This window comes from Ochotona curzoniae, unplaced genomic scaffold (genome assembly GCF_017591425.1).
Source record: "Ochotona curzoniae isolate NIBS_2020 unplaced genomic scaffold, NIBS_Ocur_1.0 scaffold_4701, whole genome shotgun sequence".
In the NCBI taxonomy this organism is placed as follows: Eukaryota; Metazoa; Chordata; class Mammalia; order Lagomorpha; family Ochotonidae; genus Ochotona; species Ochotona curzoniae.
The window spans coordinates 50,175,806-50,203,291 of record NW_024467122.1 but is presented as its reverse complement, the minus strand read 5'-3'; the positions used below and the strand labels follow the sequence as shown (position 1 = coordinate 50,203,291).

The 27,486-nt window shown below is 48.7% G+C and overlaps 1 protein-coding gene and 1 non-coding gene across 2 annotated transcripts in view; one reads left to right on the top strand and one right to left on the bottom strand.

The window, feature by feature from the left end:
• The window catches only part of PLA2G4E (phospholipase A2 group IVE), a 55,322-nt gene that overhangs the window by 13,738 nt on the left and 14,098 nt on the right, over positions 1-27,486 (top strand). The window contains exons 2-6 of the mRNA XM_040969636.1: positions 18,192-18,264; positions 23,474-23,610; positions 25,140-25,271; positions 26,015-26,055; positions 27,247-27,289. Coding sequence (XP_040825570.1) covers positions 18,192-18,264; positions 23,474-23,610; positions 25,140-25,271; positions 26,015-26,055; positions 27,247-27,289 — 426 coding nt within the window. The remainder of the gene's footprint in view (positions 1-18,191; positions 18,265-23,473; positions 23,611-25,139; positions 25,272-26,014; positions 26,056-27,246; positions 27,290-27,486) is intronic.
• Positions 26,881-26,985, bottom strand: LOC121149563. Its single transcript, XR_005882716.1, has one exon. It is a non-coding gene; the product is annotated as a U6 spliceosomal RNA (small nuclear RNA).

The following is a 27,486-nucleotide window of genomic DNA, read 5'->3' as shown; positions in this document are numbered from 1 at the left end:
GCAAAGTGTGTCCTGGCCGGGAACCTGCAGTGAGCTTAGAGCCAGGGGAAAAGGCATTGAGCAGGGCCTTGTGCAGGCTGTGGCTTCCCCGCAGGAGCCACACCAGTGGATGCCAGGCTCACAGTCCCCTGCTCTCCCCAGAGGAGCAGGACTTGCTCATTCTCTCTCTTTTTTTTAAAAACTTTTACTTCTTTTTATTACTATCATTTTATGATACAGTTCCATAGGCCTGGGATTTCCCTTATCCCTTCCCCAAGTCCTTCCCCCCTCACTGAATTCCCTTATATCATTATTATAGTATAGTTCTTCAAACACAGTCATGTGTCCATCATTGCGGGCATGGACAATGGCTGAGTCAGCATCCTATTGTTAAGACATAGTAAACAGTTTCATTGGGAGTCCATCTTTGTCTGGAAGTAGAGATGCATACTGCATTGTATCCTCATATCTGCTTATGATAGTCTCCATTACACAGTTATTATACATCCCCTTAAATGAAAAGCCACAATACAAAATCAACAACAGGAAGAAAAATAGAAATTTATAATGCCATGAAGTTAAATAACGTATTACTGAATGACTAATATGTTGCTGAAGAAATGAAAATCAAGGATCTTCTTGAAGAAAATGATGCTTCTGTATGATCTATGAGTCATTTAAGAATTTAATGAGAAGAAAGTGTTGCAAAGAGATGAGACTAGCAAAAAAAAAAAACCCATGAGATGCAGTTTTTGCTGATCTTTGTTGGTGAAATGTGTCTCCTGTAGGCAACAAATAGATGGGTTTTGTTTTTTAATCCAGTCTACTAATCTATAACTATTGATTGATGAGTTTAAGCCTCTTACATTCAGGATTAATACAAATAGGTGGTAATTTGGTCCTGTCATTTTAGTAATGAGTGGCTCACTGATTTAGTCTTTTGTTATTTTACTGGGATGTTCTTTGCATTTGCTTTTAGTTTTGGTGGAAAGTATTCCTTTTCTCTGTAGGGAAGTTTTGCTGGGTACCTTAACCAGGGCTAACTATTTTTGCTTTTAGAATCTGGAATATGTCGCTCCATTCTCTTCTGGCTTGTAGAGTTTCCTGTGAGAGATCTCCTGTGAGTTTAGTTGGCATTCCTTTCTATGTCAGTTGACTTTTTTTCACGTGCACATTTCACATTTAAGGATCTTTTCCTAATGTTCAATTGAAGAGAGCTTGATTATCATGTGTCTTGGTGAGGATCGCTTTTGGCCAATCCTGTTGGGCGTTCTGTGCTCCTCCTGGATCTTGTTTCCCAACTCTTTCTCTAGATTAGGGAAATTTTCCTTTATTTTTTCATTAAGTACATTTGTAAACCCAGCTTCTCTTTCTGCACCTTCTGGGACTCCCATAACTCTTATATTTGGCCTTTTAATAGTGTCTTTCAATTCTGAATACTTTTTTGGCCTGACCCTGCTCTGCTTCCAGCTTTTTGTTTGTTTCCCCCTGGTGACAGGAAATATCTTTCAGTTCTGCGATTTTTTCTTCTGCCTCCTTCATTCTATTTTGGAGACTCTCCATTGTACTTTTAATTTGCTCCACTGTATCCTTCATTTCTGATATATCGATTTTCATTTGATTCATTTCCAGTGTGACATATTCCTTGAATTTCTTGAATGCCTGCTTTATGTGCTTCTCATTGTCAATAAGAAATTTTATAACAAGTGTTTTGAACTCTATGTCTCTCATTTTCTTGATGCCTGCTTCAGTTAACTCTGAAATTTGCAAAGAGTTTTGCTCATTTGCAGGGGAGTCTTCTGTAATATTCATTGTGCCTTTGTCTCTTCTTTTGCTCTTGATCATTGTACTTCTAGTTATCAGTCTTCTCCTTGGGGCAGGTTTCTAACGTGTGTCACTCACAGGTCTACAGTTCGATTTTACTTGTTGCAGTTGGTACATGGCTCTTTGTTTGCAGTCATTTGTGCCACTCTCCAGTGAGTTCCAGGTCTGGGTTCTTATGTTAGATTTCTACCATGGTCTCCATAGCCCCAGCTCCTGGCTCACCAGTCTCTACCTCCTACAATACTGTGCTGAGGCTGCATTGTTGTCTGTACAACCTTTCTCCCACTTCCTGTTAGAGTAGGTCCCACAATTAGGGAGACACCAGGTGCCTTATATAGTGAGGTTGTTGGTGGTGCTGATCTTGCCAGGATCTGTTGGCTGTTAGGTCTGAGGGCCACGTGGACCTATTTTGACCTGTACAATGCCATAGTGGGTATTATTTTCCTGTGGGACCAGTACAATGTGATGAGCGCAGTGAGTTCTTGCCAAGCTCAGTGCATGCACAGCTCACTGTTGTCCCTACAGTGTTAAATTCTTTGCCACACTGTAAGAAATGGTGCCTGATGTGCCACTGCTAGAGTTCTTGATCTGCTGGCCGTCAGGCCTGAGGATACCCGGACCTATCTTGGGTGGAAACTGTAAGATGCCACGTTGTTACAGTTCACTGAGCCAGAAATGAGTTCACTCCCAGCTCTGTGCATGCACAGTCCTGCCCCATTGCCCTTGTCTCCTTAAACAAAATGGTACCTGATTTGGCTCTAGGAGGTGACTGCGCTGTAAAATCCACCCTGTTCCTGTACCGCCCGGCTGGGATCTGCCATTCTGATCAAATCAAACAGACCAGCAGGACAAGCAGTTCTTTGTCTGGGTTCACCTCTGGAGCTCCCAGTAGCGTCCCTACCCACCTTGTTGCTGGTGGAGTTCTGACTGCTGGTGGAGTTCAGATCACCATTTGCTGAATTTCACTGGAGTACTAGTCACTGCAACATCACACCATTGTTTTCGCTGCTTTCCTGTGTCTGTCAGTCTCCAGGCATTCGCCCCTGCTGTTGTTCTGTCCTCTCCTATTTTCTGGAATGTGCCCTCTCTGCTTCATACTGGCTAATATTTCTCCGTCTGCTTAAACGTGTCCTTACCCTATTCCGCCATCTTGATTCTCCCCAACTTGCTGTTTCTTAAACACTCTGTTCAGAATCCTCATGTGGGTCACCCTGCCAATACAGTAAAAGTCCTAATTCCTCTACTTAATATCCAGGAGCCATGACTCTCCAAGCCTTCACACCGGACAAAAATGCCCTTTCCCCTTCTCTATGTTCACTGGGTTCTTCCCTTGCTTCAAGGGTGAGTTCAAGTTCTCCCTTCCTTTTCGGACCCTCCCAGCCATGGGTGGCCATGTTGTCTGCAGTTAGCTTTGCTTCTCTCCTCATAAATGACTTGATTGTCCTAAGATTATTTGCATAGCCTTTCTGTTTCATCCAACCCGGTTTCTGAGACCTGAGGGGATAAGTGATATCTTTGTCCTTATGTTACCATACCACTAGCAGCAAGGCCATCACCAAAGGCCAGTCCTGTGCTGTCTTTATACATTTGGTCTCAGCAGCCACCCATGAGGTGGGGGAGCTCTTTCATGCTTCCTGGTTAATGATAGAGAAAGTCAGCTTAGCGGGATACACTGACCCAAGTTTGTGAGTCTAAAGTGCAGAACTTGGCTTCCAATTCAGGCCTACTAAATTTGAAATCTAGGCCTTTGTAGGCATTGCCCAAGCCATTGTCACTCAGGTGACCAGTGGCAGAGTAAACTCAGTGAAGGCAGAGCTCTTAACATTAAGTCTTGCTACATGAACAAGGTCCAGGAGCAGCAAAATAGAGCCTTACATCTTGATGAAACGAGGCCACAGGGAATCGCACCAGATTGAGAAATGTGGAGCTGTGGACACAGGTGCTCGTTTAGCTCCTCACATCTTGTTATGGAGAAGAAACACGCAGATTGTTGATGAACCAGATATCTTGATGACACGGAGAGCGTGAACCTCACCTGCATGGGGTAAAGAACGTCTCATCATAGTCATCCCACTGTGTCTTGTTATCACAGGATAGAATCACGTCTGAATTGCTGGCCAGAAGTTCTGCAATGTCTCTGGGTAGTAACTTCAATGGTTGATTTTCTCTTGTTTTATCTCCCCATTACCTGGAGAAACTGTAATACTGTTTTACTTCAGATTGTGGAATTGTGTTTACCCCCTTACATGTCTGTTTTAGGAAATCAAGGAATATTGGCGCAGTGAAGGCACTTTTACAAACCACATGCAGAAATGCAGTTCCCAATGAGGCTGGCCAGATGGCTCAACAGGCTCATCCTCCACCTTACAGCACCAGAATCCCATATGGGCAGCAGTTCTAGACCTAGCTGCTCCATTTGCAATCCAGCTCTGTGCTTATGGCCTGGGAAATCAGTAAAGAATGGCTCAGGTCCTAGGGACTTTGCACTCATATGGGAGACCTGGGAGAAACTCCTGGTTTCTGGCTTCAGATCTGCTCAGTTCTAGCAATTTGGGAAATAAACCAGTGGATGGAAGATCTTCTTTCTCTCCTTCTGTATACAAATATGCATTTCAAATAAAAACATAGATAAATCTTAAAAACAAAAAGAAAGAAAGAAATGCAGTTTCCCAGGAGAGCCACTTTCCCCAGGGTATCCGGGTGGTAGCTAAAGCCAAAAGTTTTGGGGTCAAATTGACTTGCATAATAACTCTGTCACCATCACCATCATGACTGTGAGCAAGTCACTTATCTGCTCTATGTCTCAATTCATCTTTAAGCTGAGATAATAATGGTATCTCCTTCACGGGCAATGGGAAGTACCCAGAGTAATCCCCATCAACAGTAACCGTCCTTAAGTGTGAACCACTTGGCTCTGGTTGACCTCGTGTGTGGTCCAACAGGGCAGTGCACTGTCAAGGAATGTGAACTCGCCACACCCTTCCTGATGGGACTCTAAGTGGTTCCAGCTGACAGGCCAGGACAGGCCTGTCAGGACAGGCCAGTGCATGCTGAAAAGGGTCTCAGGTTGTTTGTCTGAAAAGCAGAGACAGAGAAAGAGAGAGAGAAAGAGAGAATCTTCCGTTCACTGATTTATTCTCCAAATGGCTGAAATGGCCTGGGATAGGCCAAAGCTAGGAGTCAAAAACACCATCTTCATTTCCTAGGTGTTTGGCAAGGGCCTCAGCACTTGGGCTGTTTTTGGCTGTTTTCTCAGGGTTATGGGCAGGGAGCTAGATCTGAAGTAGAGCCACCAGGATTCAAACCAGTGTCTCAGTGTGAGATGCCAATAGCAAAGGTGGCAGCAGCATAACAACAACTGTCCCAGGGTTCCAGTCTTAAAGGAAAGGCAAAACAAATAAATGACCATGATCATCCAAGATATGGTGCATGAGATTAGATTGAATTAGTAACCAAAGCCGTTATTGTGGTGTTGTGGTATAGTGTAAGTTGGTTGAACTACTGCCTTGCACACCCACGTCCTGCATCAGAGTGCCTGGTGGGTCCAGTTTCCAATGCAGCTTCCTACTCATGTGTACCCTGGGAGGCAGCAGATGATGGCACAAGTGCTTGGGTCCCTGCCAGACCTGGCTCCTGGTTCTTAGTTTTGGTTTGTCCCAGCCTTGGTTAATATGGGCATGTGGGGAGTGAACCAGCATTCTCTGTTTCCCTCTCGCTGCTTTTCTGTTTCTATGCCTTTCAAACAAGTAAAAACAAATAAGTAAACATTAAAACATTAAACATTAAAATCAGAGAAGTACAGACCCAAATGGCTGGATGAGAGATGGCTCATGTGGTGAAGGTGATTAGGGAGGGGCTGCGGGAGAGTGTGGCACAGGGGTGGAGCTGTGACTTGTGGAAAAGAGCCAGCTGTTTGTGAAATGATGAGATCAGGGCTTCAGACAAGGGGGCAGCAAGTGTGACACTCCAGATGTGGGAGGGAACTATGTGCTCTCGGGGTGTGGAGGGCTGCTGTGGCTGGAACTTGAACACAATGGCAGGAGTAGAAGGATCATGGGCAGCCAGACCCCACAGGAGCTTACACCGCCATGACAAGAAGTCAGAGTAGCTAGAGGCTTCTGATTACAGACCATTATCAGGGAAATCACATGTCCGACTGGTGGTTTTAAGAGATCCTTTTTACTCTTGTTTAGGAAATGATTGACAAAGGATATGAGGGTGATCTGGCTGCGACATCTGTCACCCCATTGATCGCCAGGGTTGATTCGGCTGATCTGGCTGGTTAGGCGGTGTCCCCTTCCTCCCTCACCACTCCATGTGCGTCCCTCCTGAAACTGCGCGCTCGGTTGAAGATGATGACCATCCCCACTAGAGGAAGACTGGTCTTCGGTCAAGGGTATCCGAGTAGCTGTGCTCCCCTGCTAGAACCTCCAAACAAGCTCTCAAGGAAATGATTGACAGGAAGGTTAAGTAGAAGCTGTTAGAACTTGTTAGACAAATGTGGGAGTCTCGATGAGTGAAGGTAACGATTTGGATTAGAGCAATAGCAGTGACAACAGGAAAAAAGCTGGATGAAACAAGATTGCAGCTAAGAAATACAGGCTTGTGTCAGTCCAATGCCAATGGTCAGGCCCCAGGCCCATTGCCCTGTTGGTCCCTGGGAGGTGTGCCTTGGTTTTCTTGACAAATTACTCTTTTCCTGCAGCCACGTGACTCTCCCCATTCTCTCCTTGTGGGAAAACAACTATTGTATTGTGTTCATTACAGATTTTATTTGAGTAAATTATGTGACCACATTTTAACTTCTGTAGGTATACCTGATATAGACACTGCTGTGTCCTATCTTTTTCATGTCAGAATCATGTCTTCTAGATCATCCGTGCCATGACAGGTGTATCAAATTAGCCACCGTGAGTTACCTCTGTTTTACCTCTTCCTATTCACTTTCCCATTAACAGACACATACACCTTGCTTCTGAATTTCTGAACCATGATGATGTAGTGTGAATGCCCTCCCAATGTCTTTCTATGAGCTTTTGGAAAATGGCCCAGGGACATACATTGTTGAGTCAGAATTGCTGTGTGCACCTTCACACTCTGGGCTCATGGCAGCAGAGTGCCATGGTGCCAGTCTGCTCTCAAAGTACAACATGATGTGACTCTGTTCCCACATCCCCACCGTTTGTCCTTGTCCAGCTTTCTTATGGCTTCCCACAGAAAGAAGCTGTAGCAGAATCTCACTGCTGATTGAATTTGCATTTCCCTAATTTTTTCCCTGTCTTGATTTATTTTAATGTGACATGAAGTAGGGGGTGATAGTGTTTTATTAACTTGTCTTTGTCCTTGGAACTTGTTAAACAGTTTATTATCATCCTGTTGACATGTGGTACCTATTTTCTCATATATTAAGCTCTCTTAAATAGCAGAAATCTGGCTGTGATTTCTCTAATTTGTTCCTACTGGTCCTATTCTTGTGCCAGTGACGTGTTGTTTGCATTGGTATGGCTTTATAACATATCTACTAACTGCTAGGGCAAGACTCTTCCCTTTACTGATTTTTTTTTTTTGAAGTATTATATATAGGAGAAGGAGAGACAAGAGAAATACAGAGAGATCTTCTATCTGTTTATTTACTCCTCAGATTGCCACAATGACCAGTGGTGGGCCAGGTCAAAGCCAGAATCCTGGGGGTCACATAAGAGATCTGGAAGAAGCTCCTGGTTCATGGCTTTGGACCTGGCCATGACAGCCATTTGGGGAATAAACTAGCAGGTGGAGAATCTATCATTCTCTGTGTGTGTGTATCTCCTGTCTGTAATTTTGCTTTTTAAATAAAAATAAAAGATAAATGTTTAAAACAAAGACCAATAAAGAGGCTAGTACTGTGATGTTGTGGATAAAGTTGCTGCCTGCAACACTGCCATGCCATGTGGGTGCTGATTTGAGTTGTGGATGCTCCACTTCCTATCCAGTTCCCTGCCAATGGCCCAGGAAAGCAGAGGAGAATGGCCCAAGTCCTTGTGTTACAGGTAGGAGAATAACCTGCTACACCACAATGCCTGCCCATTTACTATATTTTTAAAAGACAGTGTTGTTATTGGTGGCCGTTTGTTCAGAGGGAAGGTGAGGTATATTTTTTAGATAGGACTGTGCTGCTAGTGTTTTGAGCACTATTGAGGGTTTAATTTCTACGCATTCTAGCCTGGCATAAAGTTTTATACTTTAGGAAGGTACAAAAATCCTAAAAGGATTTTAGGAAAATTCTCCTTGCCCTGACATTAGATGAATGCAGCCTAATATTCTATTTTAAAGATACTGACTTTATTTTAATGGTTAGATACTTCATCTGTTATTTATTTTTTTGTGTAGTTATAAAGCTGGCATTTCACTATTTTATTCCAATACTAGGCTGGTTTTTCCATTCTTTACCATATATCCTCACATTCCTTGTGTACATACAGTTCTTCCTGGGCTCTGCTTCTTACACCAGAAAACAGAGTCTGCTGGCAAACACTAGAAAGGGTAGAGGTTTTTAAGCAGGAGAGGGGGAGGTCACAGGTCTAAAACCCAGTCAGGCACAAGAGTGTGAGTCTTAGACAAGGAGGATACTGGGATAGGCATCTGAGGCAGCATCCTTGCTGGGCTGGGGGCAAGGGTGCCTGCTGAGCCACTGAGAGGAACATACATCTCCAGGTTGGGTAAGCTGAGGTCAGGAGGCCACTGACAGAAGCAGCTTTTAGTTACTCTGTCAGTGGGAGCCAAAATGAGCCCCGAAGATATCAGTGAGGCCAGCAGACTCAACAGGGCAGGTTGGAGATCTCCAGGGGGATCCTTGGGCTTCCTATTCACTAGGAAGGAGGGGTGCTGGGTGGGAGGGAACCCAGCACTGTGGTCAATTTCTTAGAGACAACTCCAGGTTTTCCTCCTGGAAGGGGTCTGGAGGAATGGAACACTAAGGCACTTGCCTTGGGGAGGCCATGCAAGCCCACAGGGCTGTCCTGGCTTTCCCTGTGTATTCACTGAGAGTCGGAGGAGAAGAGCTCAGACACCCCTTGCCATGCCATGGGGATTTTGCTTTTCTGCTAGGCACCTGGAGCTCAGCATCCCTGCCAACTGCTGCCTTCCCTGGATCCCCCATCCCCCTGGCCTTAGAGACAGCACCAGACAACTGACTGTGGCCTTAGCCTGTCCTCTGCTCTCCCCAGATTGTGTCTTCTTGGTTGCTTTCTTCTGGGATCCACTCTGAGCAGCTGGCACAGAGGTGGGTGTATAGGAGGACTTAGTAGTGCGTCGGCCCACTCAGCTCCAGGCTACACTGGCTCTGAAAGGTACCAAGGTAGAAGCCTCTACCTGATCTCCCTTTAATCTCCTACCCAGTGTTCAGCCTTGGGGAAGGAGGCAAGGCCCTGCCTGTGAAGAGCTAACAGCTGCTGAGGAATCTGAGGAGTGAAGAGTTGGACTTTCTAGGAGTAAGGGAGGGAGGCGGGGTAGAAGTTTGGAAGACTCACAGTACAGAGGCTTGGGTTGCCATAGCAAGACCTGGACTTACTTCCCACCAGTCTGGTCTAGGCTCTCCCTTCGTTTCCCATATCCTGCATGATTTCCACTTTTCCCCCTCACTCAGATTCAGGTTCAGCTTAGATCATGTGGTTGCCCATTATGTAGGAAATCAGTATCATTTTAAAGGGTGGCCTTTGAGGGTCATGATTGTTGGCCCCTAATCTGTCCTTGCAGATTTATCCCTTCCCAATGCCTGCCTACTCTATATCCAGCCCTGCCCACTCCCTGGGTCTTAGACTCTATGCCCCACACTTCCTGCCATACTACTCACTACCACTCAAAGGTCACATAATTTGCATACCTAAGTATTCCTACTCTGGCCTCCTTGTCCTCCCTCCCACCACCTCCATTCCTTCCTTCTGGGATGCCTTTCCCTCCTGTCATGAGCTGTTGAAACCCTGTCCAGTCTCTAAAGCTTGATTCCATTTCCACCTCCTCTGTGAAACCTTCTCTATCCCAGTCTTTGCCTCCAAAGCCCGAACCCATTTTTCATCTTCCTTGCCCCCAACTGGGGCTTAGTTGGGGAGCAGTGGAGCTCTGGAACCTGGAGGTCTTTACATGTGAATCAGGGTTTGCATTGTTCTTTCTTGGATACCATGCTCCCCTTCCCCCATCATCCCAGAACCCAAAGCCTAAGGGCTTGCATGCATGTGATTCCCCAGCCTCAAGCCTAGGGTTTCCTTTCAGTAGCATGTGTACAGTAGGTGCTTCCTTGGTATGTGAACTGAATTGAGGCTATGATTTCTAAGAGTTGTGGCAGTAAGTCTGTGTTTGTAGCAGTGGGGTAGCAGGGCACCAGGCTGAGGCCCCAGCCTCTCTCTGGAAGGCAGCACATGTGAAGAGGTTACACCAATAATAACAACATGGCTTGATCCCTGTGCTCTAGCCCAATCTGCCCACCATTCAGAACTCAGTGTCAGTTCAGTGAAATCATTCCTGTCTGTGGGCCAGAAAAGCCGGTTGTGGGGCCCCAGGGCACTGGCCCAAATAGGAAACTCCCATGTGTAGAGCTGGGCAGCTGAGCAGGCAAAGCCGCCCTTGTCAGGCCCTCAAGTGAACCAACAACCAGCCCCAAGATAAGAATCATCTGGGTGGAGTGGGGTGGCCACCTCTCTGAGCTACCCAGAGACCAGCAGGGGCTGGGCACACCCTCCTTCCACCTGTCCTTCCTGCGGAGAGCACAGGGGATAGTTGCCCTGGACTCTTCTCATTAAGAATTTGGACAATTATTTTCTTTCTCCACTCAGTGGCTTTGGAAGTCCCATCCATGGTCCATTCCTCCTGGAGTACCGAGCACTGGGACTGCAGTGGAACTAGGAGTAAGGGCTCTGTCCCCCAGAGGGACACCTATCAACCTTGACCTTTGTGAGCTGAAGAGATGGGCTTTTCCAAGTCATGGCTGGGCCAGTACTAAAGTAGTGGGAGCCCTACATCATCTTATTGCCCCTCACCATGTCCTTGGATGACCTGGTTGCTTTGGGCAGCTGGCACTACATATTGTTAGCTTTAAGGGCTAAAACCCCTGCTGCTCCCTATGTCTCAGATCTGCAGATCTGTGGTTGCTGCTAAGAGCCCTGGCACAGGCACCTGAGCTGTCTGCCTACCCTCACTCCTCCCTGGGTGATCCCAGCCACTGCCAAGAGGTGGCCAGGAGGCGGGGCTCTGAGTCAGAGTATAAGTTGCTGATCTCTGCCAGCTGGCTGGAGAGCCACCGTGATGCTCCGCAGGCAGATGCCCGCCTGGATCTCCCACAACCTGCCAGACCCGTGCCAATCAGAAGATGACAGGCCTTGGGCCACCTGTGCATCGAAGGTGAGGGAGCTCTGTTGGGTGACTGGGGCCAGAGGCTGAGGGTCCGGGAGGCATGAGTGGGGGCCAAGGGGCAGGGGCTGGTACTGAGGGCAGGAGATAGGCCCCAGGAGGAACTGGTGGGCATTGTATACTCCAGAGACTTTGTCTTGGGACTCTGTGCCTAGCACCTGGGGGAAGGGGTTGAGCCCAACTGGGGCCTGGGTTGCTGGGTGCATGGCCCAGCCAAGAGCTCCCCCAAGCTTTATAGTCCTGTGCAGTTGCTCTGGATCAGGGGCCAGCCAGCACCCAGGGTGGATGATGCTCAGGACTGCTGGGGGGAGGGGTCCACATTTGGCCTGTGCACATGGCAAGTGAGTGTTAGCTGTACTTACTCTAGACTTCTATGCTATCAGTCTGTGGCATGATGTGTGGTGAGATCAGTGGCATCATCAGACTCTTCTCACTTGCCACAAGGCTGTCAACTGCACTGGGTTTACACTCAAAGTTGTTTGGTCTGTCTGGTTCCTCATAACCTCACGAGGCCTCTAGGCTCTAGAGTTGTAGATCAGGTGGTGTGTGCTCTGCCTTGGTCTTCCCATCTAGACAAGGGGGAGGGAACCTCAAGCCTCCAGCTCCCTGCAGATGCACATTTACCTTGTTAGCTGGGGAGGATGGTTGCTCTTCCAGGACAGGACCTTCCTCCTCACAACCCTCCCCCCAACCTGCACTTAGTCACTGAGAGGGTCTTAGCCATTGGGGCAAGGGCTTGGAGCCTTGTTCCATTTCCAAGGAGCCCAAAAGAGGAACTCCATACTGTGTGGTGATTGGAGCCCTTGCTGCCCTACCAGGACCCTCATTGCCACCCAGGTGTGTCCACAGTGCTCAGGTGGCTGAAAGGAACTCTGATGGACACCCACCCCTGCCTCTCCAGTTTTGCTGAGCTCCCAAGAGGGAATGGAGCTTACCTTGAAGCGGACAGTGAAGCAACAAGAACTGAGGGCCCAGAGTGTGGTTCTAGGAGCTCCACTTCCACCCGTACCATGAGCTGTGCTTATCCTTTGAAGGTCTTGGAGTGTCCTTATCACTCCTCTCCGGAACTTCTTGCCCTAACTACTCAAGTAGCTGAGGGTAAGAAGCAGAACAATGTGGGGGAATCCTCCTGGATATTGCCCAGGCTTGCTAGGACATGTTCTGGGGTCTCACAGGTCCCCAAACCAATGTCTCATATTTGGGCAGAGCCTGTGACACAGGTGTGAGGATTGGATGGCTACACCCAACGGTACAGGGAGGGGCAGTTGGCAGCACCTGCTGACCTATCATGACAAACCCTTGGAGGGGAACTAGCTTTTCTCCATAGGAAGCAGGTGCCTTGGGAATGGTCTGATGGCCCAGGGATGGGGATTAGACCTGTTGCTTCTGCAGCCTGACCAGCCCCTGTCCCCATCCCACCCAGGAGCCTGCCCCCAGGAACCCATCTGTAGCTAAGTTTTATCTTAATTCATCTGTGGTAACAACTGGACTCTTAGGGATAAGGAGCCAGTGTGCGAACTGAGGTCTTCTGCTACTGACTAGTCTACCATGTGACCTGGAGTGAACTAACTGGTTTTGTTGATTCTTGGTGAGCGCCAGCACCTGCTGGAATGTGCATCAGCAAACAGATCACCTTGCACCTGGGTTGTGGCTCTGCTACTCCTGGTCTGCAAGGTGTGCATGAGCATGTGCAAGATAGAATCTCCTAAAACTCAGGCCTTTCCAATGCAAAGCAGGGCTACAAGTGCCTTCCTCAGTGGGTAGCTGCCCAGCACAGCAACACCTATGCAAAGCACCCAGAGCAGATCAGGGCTTGGCATACCAGAGAGCATTATCAGTGTTGTCCTCCGCCTCCACCAAAGCACTTCAAGAACTAGCGCCCTGCCTGTCAAGTAAGGGGAGCACTGCTTTGGATAATAGTCAGTCCTGAGAACCAAGGAGCTGCCTCTTTATCCTGTGAGTGCCTAATACTAAGCAGATCTTGAGAGGAAAATGCAATGATGGCAAGACCAAGCGCAGAGGCCAACACTGGGGGAGATGAGGCTGGGACCCCATATGTGTGCATATGAACAGTGGCGCTCTCTCTCTCTCTGAGAACTCTGCTCCCCAGACTTGCATCCTGTATAACTGCACAGAGTGGCGGGGGTGGGGATGGAGTTGAAGTGGTCTCAGACATCTCAGAAGCGCTCACCAAGTAGTTCCTGCCGTAATCTCCAAGTCCCTGAGTGTTCATTGAGGCTTGCCCAGGACCTTGCTCATATCCTAATGGACTGTGGGAAGGTTGCTGACTATTCTGACATTCCTCTGCTGCTTGATCCCAGCCAGGACATCCTTTTCTCAGGATGGGCTTGTCCAAATCCCTCAAGGTTTGACCCTTACCACACTGCAGGTAACTCCAAAAACTTGGATTCCATAGCCTAAATGGACTCTGGTTCCCATTCGTCTACCCACAGATGCTGTGGTTTGTTCTGCTGCAAATCAATGACCTGTGTAGCTGTGGATTTTTTTTGTGAATTTCTAACACTACTCTGACTGAGCTGTGACCTCAGAAGCAAAATACTTCATATCTGTGGTAACCCCTGGTCACTTTTTCCTAGATTGGCTCCTGGAATTCACCTAGGCCCTTGACCCATCATTCTGTTTCTGGTGCTGCTATAGAGTATCAGGGACTGGGACTTATTCCAGCCCAGTTTTGGAGGCCAGAAAGTCTGAAAGCATGGGGGATTGACATCTTGCTCATTTTCTAATACTGGCCTCTCTTAGTTTCAACTTACAGCAGAAAGCTAAAGGGCAAGCAGGTGTGATAGAGACAGAGCGAACAAGGGACAGCCTCACTGTATAATAACCTCTCTGGCAGTGCGGTGCTCATTTGCTGGAGAACTGCATTAATCTTTCTGAGCAACAAATCACCCCTTAGGGGCCTGCCTCCCCACCCTGTCCCAGTTACAGGAATGAATTTCAATGGCAGTTCTAGAGGGTACAAGCCATGTTGAAATCTTAGCATCAGCTTCTTTCCTGCTAACCTGCTTCTCCTTGCATTACTGTCATATATCCTTCTAGGGGCAAATGTTAAGAGCACTGAGTGGGGGTACTTTGCTCTTTGGTCCCATGAAAACTCCTGAGCTGAAAAGGGTGAGCTGAGCCCCCATAGCAGACCATAAAAGAGCCCTCGTGTCTGCTAGAAAAAAAAAAAAAAAAAGAACTGCTTCAAGGACCCTGACGGCTATGCTGTGCTGTGGAGTTTTACAAAAGGAGAGTGACTGTGGAGCTGTTTGGGGCTTTGTGGGAAATTCAGGATGCAAAATGAGGACAATGCCAGGGAAATTGATTCCAAGAAGACCGAGAAGAGATGAAGATGAGCCACAAGTGACAGTGCAGTCAAGGATGGCAGTGGTTAGAGACACATGTTGGAGAATTGGGCTTGGATTCAGACTTGAGTTCCTTTAATTCTACCCAGAGCACCACATCAAAGGAGTTAGCCCCAAATTCTCCATCTGTAACCTGAGGCAAGTAACAACTGTTTCAAGGGTAGCTACAGGGATTAAGCAAGATACCACGTGGAACATGTGTATGCAGCAACACGTGGCCCATGACAGGGCACTCAGTAGGTGATGTGGCCACTGATACTTGTGAGTTAGAACAGGAGGAACTAGTGAACCTCACTGGAAGTTTCTGGGGCTAGATGACAGGAGAGAACTTTCCTGGAAGGCAGAGACCTTGAGTGAGGCCCAAAGCAAGCCATGGTTCGTCCCTCCCTTGCAGGGTGGACCCTGCAGGGCAGTGCTGGGCCATGGGAAGCCCTTGCTAGGGGTGGGAGAAAGGACCAAGATGGCCATGAGGCCCACAGTACTGGGCTCAAGAGTCCTGCTGGTGTAGAGAACTTGACCTCCATTTGCCCTCAGACATAGTGGCCTTTGCCAGGGCTGCTGTCCTGTGAAAGTCAGCTCTTGTCCCCTCACCAGGCCAGACCAGGACCAATTCCTGCCCAGTGGGAGTGAGAAATAAGGAGTTCACCATGCTCAGGTAGGTGGCTATGGTGGTGGAATATCTGGCCCAAACCACAGTCACAGTTCTAAGACCAGATACACTGAATATGGGCTTTGATCCAAATCACCATGTCACCACAGAATGCTTTAACTTCAAGTTGTTTACCAAAAAGTATCCAACACTTGAGCGCTAATCCCCTACAAGCATCCCTCAGCCCTACAAATGACTCAGTTTCACATTGAGGCAGCTGCTAGCCAGAGAGAGGGAGGCAACCCTAAAATCTGCTTGTTCCTCTAACTCAGGGACTAACTAACTGTGCTTTCCCAGAGGCCTTGTCTTTATTGCTGATTAGATTTAAGGCCCAGGAAGTTCCCAGATAAAAGACAACAAAATGATAATTGAGTGGATGGATTATGAGGACTGTATTTTTTGTTCATATTTTGTTTTCTTCTAAGCCTCAGTATTATTAAAACAGAAGAGTTGCAACATCCTTTTTTATTATTATTTATTTTATTGGAAAGAGAGAGAGAGGGAAAAAGAGAAAAGTCAACCTTGTATCTGCTGATTCACTTCACAGAGGGTGCTGTTATTTGGGGCTGGGCCAGGCCAAAGCCAGAAACCAGGAGTTGTCTTCTGATTCTTCCACAGTGGGTACAGGGGCCCAAGTACTCAGTCCATCTTCCACTTCTTTCCCAGGCACATTAATAGGGAACTGGATAGTAAGTGGAGCAACCAGGACTCAAACTGATGCCCTTATGGGAGGTCAGTGCTGAAAGCGGAGGATTAAGTTACCATGCCACAATGATAGTCCCTGCATCATCTTAAAAAGGCACTAAGTGGTTCTAATGGCAGACAGACACAAGTAAGATGACATGATAAGTATTCTAGTTCAGAGGCCTCTGTTAGATGTTTGGGGTGTCTAGTGGCATTTGCTATGGGCACAGGCTGGGGGTGGGCAGTAACAGAAGTTGGTCAAGACTTGAGTAAAACTCTAAGGAAAAAGACTTCAAGTTCATTCAAACAGAAAAGGCACAAAGTGCAGAACAGGGCCAGGCTGCCTGTAGAGAGGAAGCACGAAGCAGCCTCCCTTCCTGAGTGTACTGACTCCACGAGGTGCCAGGATGAAAGCCCTTTTTGTCTCTCAGCCTTGCCCCAAAGGGCCAGGAGAGTCCTACCAAGTTCAGGAACATGATGGTCTGTGGAGGAACCTTCTAGAGCCAGGGAGTAGCTCCCAGCCCAGCCAGTGGGAGCCCGTGACCAGCTTGACCTGTCTCCCCTTCAAGATCACCCACCTTCCTTGCCTTAAGTTCTCTCTTCTGTGTAATGTTTACTCTTGACTCCCAAGCAGCCGGGACAGGCCCTGGCCCACATCAGGTGCTCAGAAGTAATGCCTGGAAGTCTAGGAACCAGGGAAACCTGACACCTTCCTGCAGAGAAGCAGGACAATACACTAACTCACCTCAGCAAGCATAGCAGGCCCCAAACTCTGGAAGGCTAACCTGAGATGAAACTGCTGCTCTCACAGACTATGTGGCTGGGGCAAGGGCAGTGGGCAGAGGAGGGACTGTGGGGAGAAAGAGGGATGGGTCCCCAGTGGGTAGGAAAGACGAAATGAGGTCATTGCAGCTGCAGGATATGGAAGAGCTCGGAAGTGTGGGAGAGGTGGTTTAGGGGGTCTGGGAAGCTGAGAATCTGCAGTGAACAGAAAGAGGGTGGGGAGAAGGTGGCAGAGGGCTGGTGGTTAATGGGTGATTCACAGGGCACAGGGGAAGGAGCTGGGCGTGCCATTCATACTGCCTCAGATACCATGGCCCAGGGACTTGTCATGGCAGGGCTCCCCGGAAGTGGAAGAAACCCAGGAGGAACTGGCAGGAGAGTGTGCCCAGGGTGTGTGCATGTGGGGAGGAGGTGGGCAATTGGTTCTGTAGCATGGCCAGACCTCGGGGCTCTGGCTGCCTGAGGTTAGCTACTGACAGTGGCTTCTGACAGGCAGGGCACCAGTCATCAGATGGGGGATGCCTTGGCACTTTTGCCAGCATGACAGAGAAGTCATCAGGGACCAGCCATGACATCACAAGTAGCTTTTGCAAGACGTACCTAGGGGAGACAGGCACAATGTCCACTGTCAGGAAGAAATGGGTGGCTTTTGGGGACAATGCCCTGGGTAGAGGGGCTCATGAACAAGGGCAAAACAAATGTTCCTGGGCTGAAGCTAAGCCACTCTGCAGGAGTAAAGAGCACCTGCCAGGAGGACTCCCAGCTCGTCCAGGCTGAGGCTTGATCAGTGTCGGTCACCTGCCAAGCCTCCCCAGGCCTGCCTCCCAAGCATGCTGCCATTGTGGGCAGGTGGTGTTTGTCTCAGTGGCAATGCCAAATGAGCAGCTGTTTCTTGAGGAAAGGATGACAGTGGAAGCACCAGGCCCTCCTTGTCACTAGTTGTCATTTTGTGATTGGGGTTAAAGCTTTCATTCATGGTGTCACTCTGTTTTTTTTTTTTTTTTTTTTTTAAGATTTATGTATGTATTTGAAAAAGAAAGTTTGAGATCTTGCATCCACTGGTTCATGCACCAAGTGGCCTCCATGGCTAGGGCTGGTCCAGGTCAAAGCCAGATGCTTGGAAGTCCCCCTGGGTTTCCCCACATCAGTGTTGGGCTCAAGCACCCAGGCCATCTTCTGCTACCTTCCCAGCCTTGCAAGTAGAGGCTTAACCCACTGATCCACAAAGCCAGCCCCATAGATTCACTCATTTAACAAGCATTTGCCAAGCATCGTCTGTCAGTTGGTGTGCTACTGGGACTAGAGGTACAAAGATAAAAATCTAGGCATGACCCCAGGCTCTCAGGAGTGTCGGAACCTTCAAGATTGAAAAGAAGGCAGAAGTTCAAACAATGCCAAGCACAGGCAGTGAATATAGTCAGGTTGACAGGTCTGGGGAGGCCTTTCCTCCATCCCCTCCACCCTGGGGGCCTGGGTCTTGTGCCGATGCTTGCAGAGTGAGTCCATGTCTTCTCAACCCACAGGAGGGGCTATCTCCATGCCACCTGCTGACAGTGAAGGTCATCCGGATGAAAAATGTGCGGCAGGCCGATATGGGTGAGTATCTTCCTTGGTTCCTAGGGCCTGCGTGGACAAAGAGCCTGGCCACACATGTGTGTGTGTGGTTCTGCTGTGTGTATGTGTTTTGCTCTGTATTCCAGAATTTGAGATTCAGGTGTTTCCCAGGCCTCTCACTCTTATCAGCACTGTCATTATGCCTGAGCCCATCTGAGAGCTCTGCTTTTCTCTCTGTCCTCTCCCCAAAAGGAATTTCCCCATTTAGAATTCCCCAAAATGGAATCCATTTTGAGGGACACTAGCTTCTCTCACGCTCAGAAAACTTTTAGGTGTAATTTGACAGTTGTGTGTGTAGTGTTTTCTTGTTGACTGAACTCCCCTGTCCTAGCTCCTGCAGTACTCCCAGGCCTCGGGGGCCCAAGGAAACTCCTGGCTTCAGGAAGAAGCAAAGGCATTGGAATGGGGCAGGATACTCCCCCTTTCTGTCTTTGGGGTGACATTCCGAAAGGTCACAAACCAAAAGTCCCTCCTCATGCTGGCCTTGCCTTGTCGCTTCTAGAGAGGATACTTGACACCCAAAGAGGAGAAAGCTCCATCCCTGGCCCCCACAGCTGAGGGTTGTATGCACAAAACAGAATTGGTTCAAGGACCACAGGTTGTCTAGGGAAGTCTTGAGAGGGGCAGAGAAGCCACACACTAGATATTGAGCATACATTTCAGCAGATGGAAACATCTGTCCATAACAGATGGTAGACCAGAAGATGGCATTCCAACCTGGATTTATGGCATCAACCTGGATGAATGACATCACTCCTGGATTTAAAAACCAGGAAGGACGCAAAGAGCCATGGGGGCCTGGAAGGGCTGTATTGGGAGTCTGGTGTCAGAGGGACAAGGTGTAGGTATGAAGGCCAAGGACATTTCAGAGCAGGGCAGCATGCCTGAGCCACTCCCAACACCATCTGACCCTGTGAACTACTTGAAGGCAGTCCTGGATGATCTGCTTTGCAGACATGGAGTTAATAATGACCTAAAGTAGAATCAGTGTTAGATCTTGGATCTGGAGGAGTAGGGGGCAGGGCCAGAGGGTGGAGAGCCGGAAGCAGCAAGCTGGGAGAATGCATTGGAGCCTTCTAGGTGAGGAGTGATTGCATCACTTCCTGAGGGCTGGAGCACTGGGAGGGAGAGGCAGGGATGGGGATGGAGGGTGGAGGCAGGAAGGCCCTGCGGCCTGGAGACAGCAAAGGGATCTGCAGGGTTTAGATGGAGCCTCGGTAGGAGGAGCCAGTTCCAGCAGGAGCAGTTCCAGCCATTCTTGAACTTGGACCTACATCTGCTCAGTGACCTGCCAGAGGACCAGGACCTGGCCTTGGACTTATTGGGGCTTTTGCAGCTCATCAGGGTGACTTAAGGAATTGAGACATGCCTCCTTGCATTGCAGGCACTTCTTTTGTCTTTCTTGTTGCTGCCTGCCAAAGTTCGTGGTACATAACTCAGATACTTCCCAACTCTGTCCTTGGGCAGACATCACCCCTCCCCTCGGTGACCACCCCAGATCCTATAAACCCACAGCAGTGCTCACTTTCCTGCAGTACTTCCCAAACTGTGTGTATACCAACCGCTGGAGCCACCCTGGCCACAAACTCAATCTGCATGCCTGCACCTGCATGCTCAGACTTTCCCATCATCCAGGCCCTTTCTTCTGTCCCCTCCCTGCCACACCTGTCACCCAGAAGTTGGAGACAGGTAGCCAGAGAGACAGGCTGAGGTCTGGCTTTACCAGCCTCTCTTCCTCTCTACCTTCCCCATGTAGCCTTCTGGCATGTAAGCTGCTGTTTGGAGGTGGGTACCTGATCCTCTTTGTGGACCCCCTTATTATTTATGTTTCTCTTTGCCATTGCTAGTTAAGCTGAAAGGTATATGTGACATCTGAGGGAGCCACACTGGTCACATCATGTCTGAACTCCAGTAGTTATCACAACTGGGCCCTCTTGTTGCTGTTGAACTCTCCTGGGTTATGGGTGCTTGAAATTGTTGCCATCTACCTTGAACTCAAAATGGACAGCTTCTTTCAGTGCTCTAAGTTGTGTTTCAATTCCCAAGGTTTCAAAGAGCCAGAGGACAAAGGAAACACAGATTCTGGGTAACACCCATTTTCAGGAACTAAAGCTGTGCTTCACCCACCCTGGAGAGACAGACCTCCAAGCCTCCCACTCATCAGGAGTTTCCATTCCTCTTGGGAAAGGAAATTTAAACCCAAATCAGCACCCCAAAGTTACCAGGCAGGTGTCTCCAGGGGGATGACAATGTCGTGAACATCTATCGAGATAATTGAATCATCGGTGCCACCCACAATTCAGGAAAGAAAACCTGTCATTCAGATGACCAGGCCCTCAGTCACGGGGGCAGGAACAGAAACAGAGCCTCTCTGAGTTTAGGAAATGCTCCGTATTCCACGAAGGTCTGACAACTGGGTCACCACAGCTTAGCTATTCCTTACAGCCAATATGATGTTCACCATCATCACAGTCAGCTCAAAGTGCCTGCCCTAGCTGACCTGCCCTGCTTCATATGCCCCATGGTTGCAATCCCCTTTGGCCACACTCTGTTTTCCAGCACAAGGGTGTGTGTGGTAGGGATGAGGGGCAGAGGAAAAATGGCTCGCAGCATGAAAACTGAAACACAAACCACCAGGAGTACTTTTAGATTAATCAGAACTTTAAACCTTTGTACAAAAAATATTGAGATGTTGCTTAATGGGTCTGATGGGAGGATTCTAGGCATGGATTGATGACAGAAAGTGATTTTACAGGAACAGGTACTTTTATAGGGTATATTAAATCATGCATACTAAGTGGAAATTGTGAAGATAATGGATTTAGAGTGGTTGGTACCTGCCTGTGGGTTCCTATTATATAGGAGGTTGACCTGACAGGAATGTTACAGACCTAGAAGGAGAAACTGGTATCTAGGAAGCCAGAGGAGGGGTCTGAGAGGGGTAAGCATGTCCCTGATTTCTCAATTGGTGCAGCAATTAGACATGCTGATTTGCTTAGCTGTGTCTGCAGTGACTCAGCCACAATTTCTTGGGGGATCTGATAGAATTCTTCAGTGGGAGGTTTGGTTTTTTCCATTTACTCATTTATTCAGTAAATATCTAGGCAGTGCTGACTACATTTCAAGATAGTGCCCCAACCCTTACCTTGTTCACAGCATGGAGGGCACACTTGAGTCTACCTCCCTGTACAGCACAACAAGCAAGTGCTTGGCCAGTACAGGGTGGCAGCTGGCCCCAGACTTTGCACGGTGAAGACTTTCAGAGAGGGCTACTTCCAAAACCTGAAGAAACTAGCCAGAAGAAGGGATGAAAATAGAAGAGAATGATATCCCAGGTGGAGGGGACAGCATGTGCAAAGGCCTGATGGCAAGACAGCATAGCAGCTTTGAATATTGAGGAGTAATGGAGTTTGGCTGTGGTCCAGAATGTGTGTGTGCATTGTGTGTGTGAAAGAGAGAGAAAGAGAATATGTATGTCTGCATACTTATGTGCCAGATGAGGCAAGATCAGGAGGTTAGGAAGATAATACTGAGGTAGCCATGTTGGTGGTTAAGACTTCTCCCTGAGAGCATATGGAAGCCATCAAGGCCTGAAACTTGGAAGGGACGTGGCAGGCTCATATCTAAAAAACTACCTCTACATTCTCTTGGGAGAAAACTCAGGCATAGAGCAGGACATTGCCCATTTGGGAAGTAGTCTTAGAGACAGTGGTACCTGTGCCAAGGCCGTGGTGGTACAGATGAGAAAAGGATGGGCTTGAGAGAGGGGAAGAGTTGAACTATTTAAGTGTAGAAGGTCAAGGATGATACGTGGTTTCTGGCCTGGACATCCAGGCAGATGGTGAGAGAAGCAGGTTAGGCATGGAGAGATGGGTGGGGATGATGAAGTCATCATTGTCCTTTGCTTCTGTTAGTTCTTGGTCTTTCTTTTGTCTGGATTATATGCTCATTATGGTATCTAAGGGAAAGCATGACCTCACCTTTTTTTTCAATAGAAGGAGGGCTGTGGATTCCAGGTCACTAAATGGTGAACCCTCAGAGATTAACCACTCATCACAGGTGAAATCTGAAGCCAGGAATAAGTGAGGCACAGAGTGTGAATAAAGCATTCAGGTTAGCAACAGTGTCAGGCTAAAGTCACAGGTGGCAGCCCTGTTCCCTCTTTGATGAGCAATCATTAGTAGTTATGGACTAGTTTGGGACAGTCATACCAGACTAGAACTTCCATGCACAAACTGACCTGACCACCTAGAGGACTCTCTGATGCCGGAAACAGTGATGACTCAGCATTTTTGGTTTATCTCATGTGCATCCTGAAACCTATACCAATAGATTGCCAGGAGAATGAAAGTCAGTCATGATCCCTCACCTTTCCACCTCCCAGGCTGAGTGGAGGGAGCGAGCCAGTCTGGGATGCTGTTTTTCACCCCAGTTTGTCTGCTTTTCCAATTGGAAAACTCAGAGGGTTTTCCTTCCTCTAATGTGGATGGGCACTCTGGGGTCAAAGCTTTTGTTCCTTCTCAGAAAACAACCAGCAGCATCACACTGGAATTGCTCATTTAGAATGAAAAGGGATGTGTGAGTCGTGGATGCAAAGGCTTCTTGAGTCATAAACTTCCTGCTGGAAGACAAGGACAGTACAGGGAGCCTGACCAGGGACAATTGAGCCTTACAGAGACGCTGCTTCTGCTCCAAGATGCTGCTTCCACCTGCTTCCACCTAAGCACTTCTGGACTGGCTTGGCACACTGCATTCTCTTCCAATTCTCCTGTCTCCTCAGCTTGGAGGGAGAGCTGGGCCCTGTGCTGGCTTTCCAGGGTTGAGGCCAGAAGCACACTGGACCCTTTGGGGATAGCCTTCTAAATCTTGCCCTGGCTGAGGGAAAACTGCATGGCCATAGCTTGCCCAAGACTTTGAGCTGTTTGCTCAAAGACCAGGGTACTTTTGTTAAGAGCCAGAGGCCATCTGTGTCCATGAGAATGATCAATGGGACCTGGGCCAGCCTGTCAACTGTGATCTTCTCAAAGTTCTGGGACAAAACTGTCTCTCCAAGAGCCAGAAAAGCAGCTGGAGCTCACGGGGTCTTGCTCTGGAAGAGATTTGTCTGAGATTCCATTTTATGTCCATACTCTCTCGCCCTGGGCCTGAGCTGGTTCTCACCCTTGCTGTGCACCCTTTTCTCCCTGGAAAGTGAGCCAGACTGACTGCTATGTAAGCCTCTGGCTTCCCACTGCCTCTCACAAGAAGATGAGGACCAGGACCATCTCCAACTGCCCAAACCCCGAGTGGAATGAAGCCTTCAACTTTCAGATCCAGAGCCAAGTAAAGGTGAGACCCAGAGCTGACTCTGTCTGCCCTACTTGCATTTCTAGCCCTTTTTCTCCTTGTCCTTCCTTCTGTTTGTGTTCTTCCCTGGCCCATGTTTTCTTCCTTCTGCCTGCTTGTTTTTCTCCCCACTCATCTTCCCACTCATTCACTACTTCCTTCTGCCTGGTTCATGCTTATCTCTGTCCATTTATCCTTCTACCTTCCTTCTGGTTTCACTCGACCTTCCATCCAACTGTTGATGGAACTGGGCATCTCTTCCATCCAACTGTTGATGGAACTGGGCATCTCTTGCCCCCAAAACATGGTTTCTACTACTTCCCAGAGCATGTTCCAAGCAGGAGAATGCACAGAGGGGAAAAAGCCATTCTCTAGTCCCAGGAACAGTCTATGTTCCAGCCAAGGGTTTTGATTCCTTTGAATCCCTTGCAGATTAATTTGCTATTTTTGTTTCCTTGGGTGTGTGTTCCTGCTTCTTCATTTGTTGAATTCTTTTTGGAAGGGGTGGTGGTGGGGTCCTCTTCCAACATATGGTGACCTAAGTCAGAGTCACATGTCTGGTGGGAGAATATCCTGAGTTGCCACAGCCTTAGCAGAGAGCTCCAAAGAAAAATGTGGCCTCGTCGTCAAGGCCTCGGCCTATCTTGAGGCATCTTGGACTCTACAGCTCCAGCCCACTGCAACACAAATGCCATGTCTAGTTCAAGAAGTCCTTTTTGTATTTATTATTAAAGAAAAAAAACACCACATTTTCTGTCATGTCTATGTGTTTGGTGAAGGAAGAGGCTTTCCTTCTGCCACTGTGAAATCAGCGTGTGGGCCTTCTTTGTCTTCAGGATGATATACTGGTGGATGGGCTCTGGGGTGTCCCGGGTTTCTGTTAATGACAAGGTCAACGATCTCATCTGCTTGGGAACTCCAGAGCCACATTATGGTCACTAGATTTGGACCTAAGAGGCAAACTCAGCCCTAGCCCCACACCTCATAGGATCCCTGAGACAAGAGCTGTCAGGGACCAGCCCAGCTCCTTGAACTGTTGGCCTCAGAGTTCAGGAAGATGGCAGGGTGGCTACTTGACTCGCTTTGGGGAATACACAGGCAGACGAGCTCAATTGTCAGAAACCCCACCATCTTTGCTGCCTCTCTCCCATGCAATGCTGGGGGATTAGCATCATTCATTATGGCTTTGCAGTACAACACATGCTGTTTTGGGTTCCGCGGGGTACATGGCTGGACACCTTCTGCACTTCTGTCCTCTGCTTCTGTCCTGCCCTAGAAGGGAAATCCCTCCAGTCTTCACAAGGCTCTGCAGTGGGAGACTCAGAGCAGAGGGAGGGGAAGGCTCAGGAGAGGTCAAAAGGAAGGAGTGGCTGCTTCCTTCCCTTCAAAGTTCATTTCCCCTTCAGTGTCTCTCCCACCTAAGGAGGGGCCTCTGTGCTGGTACCCAATCCCTAAGAAGCAGCACTTTGCAGGCGAGGAAGGAGCTAATGCAACAATGGCAGCCAGACTTGAGCCCTCTCCCTCCCCCTTAGAATGTGCTGGAGTTGAACGTCTGTGATGAGGATGCGGTGACACCAGATGATCACCTCTTGACAGTTCTCTATGACCTCACCAAGCTCTGCTTCAGGAAGAAAACCCACGTGAAGTTCCCACTCAACCCAGAGGTAAGTGCAGGGGCTCAGAATCCCCACCTCCTGTCTCCTGTTCAGTGAGCTGTCCACTGCACACATCCATGCTGGGGGAAGGTAGGTGACACCACTGGTCCCAGTCCCAGTGCTGCCTCTCACTAACTGTGTGATTCATGGAGCTCGCTTGGTTCCTTCACATTGTGTCTGCTCACCCATCAAATGGCAGTGATGGAACCTACCCTACATGAGAAAGTACAGAAGGCACCTAGCTATAAGGCTATACCAGATGGAGGGATAGTCAGCGCTGGCCCCTTTCTTCTCCTTCCCTCTTCATCCTGTTGCTAGGACAGCTGAGGGGAAAGGAGGGCAAATCTACCAATCAGAGAAGGGTCAGGCATGGATCATACTGCAAGCCCCAGAGCATCTGCTACAGGCCTAGGGGTGTGGATGGGGAACAAGCACTCCAGAACTCACCTAGCCTCCATCCTCATGGAGAAACCAAGGTCAGGTGAGGTCAGGAGTGTGGTACAGAAGGGAGCCCCCATGCCCTGGGCCCCTGTGTGGGCTGGGAGAGCAATGGGAGGCTGGGGCTGGAGAGGGGAGGCTTCAGGGAGGTAGAAGAAGTGGTAGCAGTGGCAGCAGCAGCAGCCAGGAGTAACTCTACCCTGCAACAGCAGGCAGAGTGGGGAGGACAGGGTAGCCCTGCAGAGGCCCCAGCTCACAGAAATCACAGACTTGGCTCACAGCTGCCTTTCTTTTCCTTCCTTTCACCCACCAAGGGAATGGAAGAGTTGGAGGTGGAGTTCTTGCTGGAGGAGAGGTGAGTAGGCCCAGCCCTCAGGGTTGGCCAAGGTCCTGGCCTCCTAGGGACCTCCTGAGCCACAGCTGCCTCTTAACCTGTCTCCTGGCACTCACCCTGGGCTCCTCCCTGTGCCTGGGAATCACTGCTTGGATGCCTGGGCCCCAGCCTGATCCACCCATTTCCTCTGATATCACATGATTTTAAAGATTGATTGTCAGACTACAAAGCCTGTCTCAGCTTCCTAGTATGGGTGGCCTCTGGGCAGAATTTCTATCACCAGGTCTAGCACTGTGGCACAACAAATTCAGCTACCTGTGCTTATGATGTCGACCTGCCGTCTGGGCACTGGTTTGAATTTGGGCTGCTTGATTTCTGATCCAGCTCCCTGGTAATGTGCCTGGGAAAGCAGTAGAAGATGGTTCAAGTGTTTGGGTCCCTGCCACCCATGTGGGAGACCTGGATGGAGTTCCAGGCTCCTTGCTTTGGCCTGGTCCAGCCCCAGCCATTGCTACTATTTGCTTGCAGGTAGCAACCTTACATGCTGTTCCATAGCTCTGGCCCCTAATGATAGTCATTCATATTTCATTCTGGCAGGGAAGACTGTGGACTTACCAAGCTAAATGTAACCTTCAGGGTTTATATCCTCAAATTGTAAGGGTCTCTGAGCATTGACCAGACCTGTCTCAGGCTGGTTTGGTGCTGCCCGTGAGATGTGCTGTTGAATTAAACCCAGGATGGAGACTAGGTCGTGTTGGCTCCTGGAGCTGCTGATCTCTAGCTGGCAAGTCATAGCCCTGTCTTGCAACCTCATTCTAACTCTAGGCACTTGCAGTTGGCTGGACATAAAGAGCAATTGTCCTCTTTTTTTTTTTTTTTTTCTGCACAGGGGCCATGCTAATCTTCACTGTATCATCCCAAATTTACTGTATGTGCTGCCGAAGCAAGCACAAGCAGTTATCCTTCTGATGGAAAACAGGAACTCTTTTAGTCCTTCCATGTTGTTGCCATCTTTCTTTCTGGGTGTTTGTTTAAAAGGGTACCTGTTTCCTCCTGGAGGAATCCCACATCGCAGGTTCCTGCCTAGCTTGCCATGAGCACCCAGAAGTCCCTGCCCCTCCATACCTGACCCTAGCTGTACTCTGTGTCACTGTTGTGAACTGTCAGTCCAGAACAATGTAACTGACCATTACTTTGCATCTTGTTTTTCAGTCCCTCTCCGCCTGAGACCCTCGTCACCAATGGCGTGCTGGTGGTAATTGTCCTTTCTGGTTCTGTAGCTACATGGGGCACCTCATATTATCAAGCACTGGGCCTGGGTTGTGTCCTTGTCCCATTCAGACCTAGCAGAGTCAGGCTAAAAGAGAACAACCCCATGGGACACAGGCAGGGGCATTGCTCAGCCCACCATGCCATAACCCACAGAAATGGGTTCCTACTCATGGGAACCTC